Below are 6,653 nucleotides of genomic sequence, written 5' to 3' on the forward strand. Positions count from 1 at the left end.
TCTGTGTTACATAAACTAAAAGAAACTTTATATATAATATTTTCTGGCTAGTTTACTTTAGTTTTTTTAATATATAATACACCATTAATATATATATATATATATATATATATATATATATATATATATATATATATATATATATATATATAAAATACACCATTATATTTATTTTAAATATAATATATATTTATATAATATATATTCAGCCAAAACTGAATAATTAAAAACAAGTTTAAACAGTCTAATCTTCTATAGGCCTAACTATTTTTTAGTCTTCATTTTCTTTTTTTGCCTTCTCAAGTTTTTGCTAAAACTCACTAGACATGCTTATTCTGCGCATTTTGGGCACTTTTTGTGTGAAATTTTGTCTATCAGAGAGGAGCTTTAGTGTTGCTGGAAGATTAATTGAGGAAAGGCGCACCAGCCTCAGTCTGGAATGTGTGGACACACTCTTCTTCTTACATAGCAACAGTGAGACTCATTCTTAAAGGAAATCTTAGTTCAAGAAGGAAATTAGTTTTTTGTTTAAATTTTGTTCTTTCAGTTCAATAAAGTAACAAACTGTGCTATGCTCATATCTGAACTGTATTTTTTTACTGTAACTGACAGATTCCGGTAAAAAAAACACAACACAGGAGTGGGAGGGAATAGGAGTCATTCTTCTGGGATTGGGACGGGATTGGATGTTTTTTCGTGGGATCGGGACGGGACAGGATTTTTTTTTGGGAGAGGGCCTCTATTTGAGACCGGCCTTTATTTACCCAAACCTGCAGCCACACCAGGCGTGTAAAAGAGACAGGCGTCTATTTGGGACTCGGCTATTATTTGAAGTTTTACGGTATATGGATGTACATTGAGGTAATCATTCCTCACAGAGCCTGTTTTATTATGTTAGGTGCTAATAAATACTATTAAGTGTGAGATTTTAACCATTCATGACAATTGACTCAAATGACCAGAGGTGCTTCTGTGATTATTCCTCCGCGTCCCATAAGGACACCGACCGCTGATCTTGAACTTTAGTCACAACATTTGTGAAATGGAAAATAACTTTGACTCGGAGATAAACATCTTCTGAACCCGGAACATCCCTTTGATTGTAAGTAACAATTAACTTGAACTGCTTATTTATCTGAAGCAATATAGATAAAGTACAAAGACAGTAAATCAGGACACTATAAAAGGAACATGAGAGGCTGTGAGGATGAAGAGCAAGAGCTGGAAACAAACATCAGTGAAGAATGAAGGGTTTAGTATGTTTACTGCTGCTGTTGGAAACCTTTGTGTGTGTCGTACAGCATCAGGTAGATGGAGGACTCAATGAGAATGAGATCAGTCAACAGCTCAGATCTGAGGACGGAGGACAGAATACACCTCAAACAGACACTTTGAGAGATGAAGCTTCAACTGACAGCCAACAAAACTACCATCTGTGCTTCACTGACATCCATGCAGCGCTGAGAGAACTGACCGCCACAGTTACAGAGCAGAAAACAAACATCAGAGAACTGACCGCCACAGTTACAGAGCAGAAAACACACAACAGAGAACTGACTGCCACAGTTACAGAGCAGAAAACAAACATCAGAGAACTGACCGCCACAGTTACAGAGCAGAAAACACACATCAGAGAACTGACCGCCACAGTTACAGAGCAGAAAACACACATCAGAGAACTGACCGCCACAGTTACAGAGCAGAAAACAAACATCAGAGAACTGACCGCCACAGTTACAGAGCAGAAAACACACATCAGAGAACTGACCGCCACAGTTACAGAGCAGAAAACACACATCAGAGAACTGACCGCCACAGTTACAGAGCAGAAAACACACATCAGAGCTTTAGAGATGCAACAGACGTTTATCCTGGAAGAGCTGAAGAAGAAAAATGATGGTACCTCACCAAAACATTCACTCTTTTAACGATGATCCTCAAAGTTGAACACCAGTGCAATACATTGCATAGTGTAAATGTTAGTGTAAAGTTGAGTGTATACTGTATTATCTATCTACTACAATACAATTTCATTTAACAGAATCATTATTCCTTCACAGAAATATCAAATCTTACTCTGGGTCAAGTGGAGTTGAGAAAGGAAAATACAGGTGAAAGTGTGCTTGAATGATGTTAAATTCAGTGTATACATTCTCAGTGTAATAGAGATATATATCACAATATTGTTTATGTTTTTCAATAACAGACAGAGAAATAGCTTTTTCAGCTTCACTGATGGAATCTGGCGATGGATATATTGGTCCTTTTCCCACTGACTTCACACTAACCTACAGCAAAGTCTTTACAAACATAGGGAACGCCTACAACCCAATCACAGGTAATGATCAATGAAATGAGTTTATAGTAATGAAAACCCTTCTGCTCCATTCAGACCTCTCTGCAGATGTGTAATGTGGATAAGAAAATAAAATGATCTGCCATCTTTTAAAACTATTGCACAGTGTGTTTGCTGATTAAGTGATCATACAGGAAACATCTGATTCTGTATCTCTTGTTATTTGATTTAGGTATTTTCACAGCCCCACTGAAAGGAGCGTACATGTTCAGAATCTCTGTATATGGTCATGGTCCAACTCCAGCAACTGCAGCCATTGTTAAGAATGGAGAGCGTGTGGTTGTGGCACATGCTAATCAGGCAAAGGATGCTTTAAACTCCTCTAATGGAGTTGTGTTGATTCTGGAGGTTGGAGATGTTGTCTATGTGAGACTTATGTCTGGCAGGAGGATATTTGATAACCAGAATAACCCCAACACTTTCAGTGGTTTCCTACTGTTTCCCTTAAGATAACAGGAGCTTTACAGAATGTGATTCCAATAATACTGAGCATTCAGTGTATGATTTAAGATGGAAATCATGAAGAATCATTAACATGAACCTGTGTTAAAGAGGAATAATGTGCGTTTGAAATTTGATTGAAATAGATTACTGTATAAAAGTCAGTATGAGACACTATAATCAAGAGTTCTGAACTGTATATGTAACGTTGTATAAATCATGTGACTCAAAAGTATTTGTTAAAATAGTAAATCTAGAATGTTAAATAATAACTTTTAAGTGTATCATGTTATTGATGCTTGATCTGTATCTCTTCATCCTTCATAAATAAATATTATATAATAATTCATATGTTCAGGATCTCTGTATTTGGTTTTGGCGGAACTCCATCTCCAACTGCAGCCATTGTTAAGAATGGACAGCATACGGTTATGGCACATGAATATCAGTCTCAGGGTGATTTATACTCCTCTAATGGAGTTGTGTTGATCCTGGAGGTTGGAGATGTTGTCTATGTAAGACTTCGGTCTGGCAAGAGGATATATGATAGCCAGGATAACCACAACTCTTTCAGTGGTTTCCTACTGTTTCCCTTAAGATAACAGGAGCTTTGCTTAGCGTATGATTTAAGATGGAAATCATGAAGAATCATTAACATGATTAAGCCATTTTAATGAGGACTAATGTGTTTTTGAAGTTTGCAATAGATTAATGTATAAAAGTCTGAGCTGTCTATAAATGTAACTTTATATAAAGAGTTTCAGCACTGAGACAGACAGGAGCCATGAATATCACGTGACTCAAAAGTGTTTTGTTAAAGCAGTAAATCCAATAATGTTAAATGATATCTTTTTAAGTATAGTTTGTTGCTGATCCTTGATCTGTATCTCTTCACCCTAAATAAGAGAATAAAGAGACACTGTCGGGCCAGTGGCCTCGCAGCGCTGCCCTAAACCCCGCCCCTAACACGTCTTCCTGGATCAAACGTCATACAACCCAACCCATTCCTATTTTTGTGGTATTATGAATTTATTCTTTTTTTAAGTTAGGAAGATAGCATGTGTATTAAAGGGGACATATCATGCTTTTAAATCATTCCTTTTTACATATAAATCATCTTCATATGGATGTATCGCAATTGTGTGTTACTGTATTTACAGTAACTTCTCCATCCATGCCCACTACTACAAAAGTGAAAGTCGATTATTTCTCTTGTTAAAACAAGCACACTAACAAGACAAATGACTACGGCCTAATCTTACCACTAATAATCTGTATTGATAATATGCTACGTTTAGAAAAGCATCAGAAAACACAGCAGCTAAATGACCATTGTCATGATGAAACTCAACAACAGTAATACTGCTACAGACGTGTACTTAAAAAAGAAAGAAAGAAAGAAAGACAAAGGTAAACCATGACCACCGTGTGTTTTAAGAAAGTAAAGTACTTTATTTTTATTAACGTTATTTACAGCTTACCGAAGTGATCTGTTCGTCGTCTCCAAAGATAGAAGGAATTGATCCCTCAATCAGACGAAGTCTATCGGCAAATCCTTCTTTATAGTCCGTGAGGCAAACCCCCAAATTTCAGAAATTTGTCTCATAAGAGGGCACCAATGCTACTCTTTTTTATTCAACAGAGGGTATTCTTAGTGGGTAGCTTAAGGTAAAAAAATCACCAATTTTATGTTTGACCCCCCAAACATTTGGCAAATTCCATTTACGGTCGGTTATTTCTATAATTCATTATTTTTGGTACCAAAACATTCATACTTGATGATATCTAGGTTGGAATTTTGTCAAAATTTTAACTTGTTTAAAAAATATTGTTATTGTGATAATTTTTTTTGCAGAAAACATAGTGGTGTACAGCTTTAACTCATTGTTTTAACCTTAAGACCAGTCTGTAAATGCCTCCGTTTAACAGGTAAGAATGAATTTTGCAATGAGGGCGTGGCTATCGAACAAACGCTCTGGCTATTCAGCGACTCGCAAGCTCGTTTAGAGCGGGGACCAAGAGTCCCCACAGAACCTTTCTGAGGATGCTAGGCCTCATGGCCTCTGCTTCATAAGTACGTCCGCAGAGTATGCTACACATACTGCAGTACTGGCTAAAACCACAGGTTTCCCCCCAATCATGGCGCTAAAGCCATCTCTATATTAGGGTAAACCACGGCTGCACCAGAGTCCTGGTCGAAACCCAGTCTCTTGGAGTCAGGGGTGAGCTTGGACCAGCACAGAGGGACGGTTTCATATCAACTGCCTAGAATTGCTGGTGGTTTTAAAACCTTTCTACCACGTTTGTCAGGTCACCATGTCCTGGTCCACACAGACAACACAACAGTAGTGTCCTATATAAACTGCCGGGGGGGGGGGGGGGGGGGGCTCAGGTTGAGACGACTGTACGAACTGGCCAGAAGTCTCCTCTTATGGGCAGAAAACAACCTGCGCTCGCTGAGAGCAACGCATGTTCCACAGAAACTGAACCAGGAAGCAGATATGCTGTCCCGGGGCAATGTGTCCCCAGGGGAATGGACCCTCCATCCCCAAACAGTTCAAATTATCTGGAGTGTTTTCAGGAGGGCAGAGGTCAAATTCTTTGCTTCCAAAGACAACTCTCACTGCCCAATATTTTTCTCGAAAAGCAGGAATGCGCTGGCTCACGAATGGCCCAGCCTTCCCCTGTATGCCTTTCCTCCAGTCTTGCTCCTCCCTCAGGTCATAAAGAGGATCAGGGAGGGCAGACACTCAGTCCTACTAGTGGCCCCTCTCTGGCAGACCCAACCTTGGTTCCCCGAGTTGATTCTGCTGCTCACAGCAGCCCCATGGCCAATACCCCTGAGGAAAGACCTAGGCGAACAGGAAGATTTGGCACCCCCCGTCCCAAACTATGGGCCCTCAATGTGTGGCCCCTCGACGGGAGCTAGTGGAGCTCCCAGCAAGTGTCCTGAGCACAATCAATGAGGCTAGAGCTCCGTCCACAAAGACGCCTCTATGCTCTTAAGTGGTCTGTGTTCTCTGGCTGGTGCTCAGCAAGAAACCAGGACCCAAACCTATGTGAAGTGTCACCAGGACCCAAACCTATGTGAGGTGTCACTGATACTTTTCTCCAAACTCATTCAACCCTGTTTAAAGCACAAGTGATCACTCTCTCTGCTCTTCCCACATCAGAAGATGAGCAGCAATTACACCTACTCTGCCCGGTACAGACGCTCCGCTCAGTACAAACAGTCAGAGCAGCTCTTTATGAGCTTCGGTGGTCGCACAGTGCTTGATCACAAAGCAAAGATTATGCCGATGGCTGGTGGATGCTATGGCTTTAGCATATGCCTCTATGGGCCTGCAATGCCCCATAGGCATCACAGCTCCCTCCACTAGAGGCATGGCCTCCTCCTGGGCATGGTCCAGTGGAGTATCTATTGGCGATATATGTATAGTGGCCGGCTGGTCCTCGCAGTCCATCTACGCCAGGTTTTATAACTTGGAAGTCCCTGCACTGCAGGCACATATCCTTTCTGTGTGATGAAGTCAGCCTCAGTGAGCCAGGCCCATCATAATTAGGGCTTTTGCCCGTTCAACACGTCATGCCAAAAGGCCCTTGCTTCGGACCCTTATGCAAGCATCCTGACATCAGAAGATGTCGTTGCTGTTATCATAGCACAGCGTGATTGGGTTGGTTCCCCATAGCGTATAGCTACGCAATACATATGACCGTTCGAAGGGAGATGTATTGAACCATATTTGCACAAAATATTATTTTGTGTTAATATAATTCCCAAATTTTTATATTTTACTTATTTTGTTGTATATTTTCTGTCCTAAAGAGCTTATATTTTATTTTATTTTTAATTTCA

The 6,653-nt window shown here is 40.1% G+C and overlaps 1 protein-coding gene across 1 annotated transcript; it reads left to right on the plus strand.

Annotated features, from left to right (window-relative positions):
* Positions 1-1,154: 1,154 nt before the first annotated feature.
* LOC130079373 (uncharacterized) lies at positions 1,155-2,860 on the plus strand. The gene is made up of 4 exons (XM_056244618.1): positions 1,155-1,899; positions 2,061-2,111; positions 2,207-2,338; positions 2,529-2,860. Exons 1-4 carry the CDS (start codon positions 1,245-1,247, stop codon positions 2,807-2,809), a joined length of 1,119 nt encoding a protein of 372 aa, XP_056100593.1. The 5' UTR covers positions 1,155-1,244; the 3' UTR covers positions 2,810-2,860.
* The last annotated feature ends 3,793 nt before the right edge of the window (positions 2,861-6,653 follow it).

This window comes from Rhinichthys klamathensis, unplaced genomic scaffold (genome assembly GCF_029890125.1).
Source record: "Rhinichthys klamathensis goyatoka isolate OS25496 unplaced genomic scaffold, OSU_Roscu_1.1 h1tg001022l_1, whole genome shotgun sequence".
NCBI lineage: Eukaryota > Metazoa > Chordata > Actinopteri > Cypriniformes > Leuciscidae > Rhinichthys > Rhinichthys klamathensis.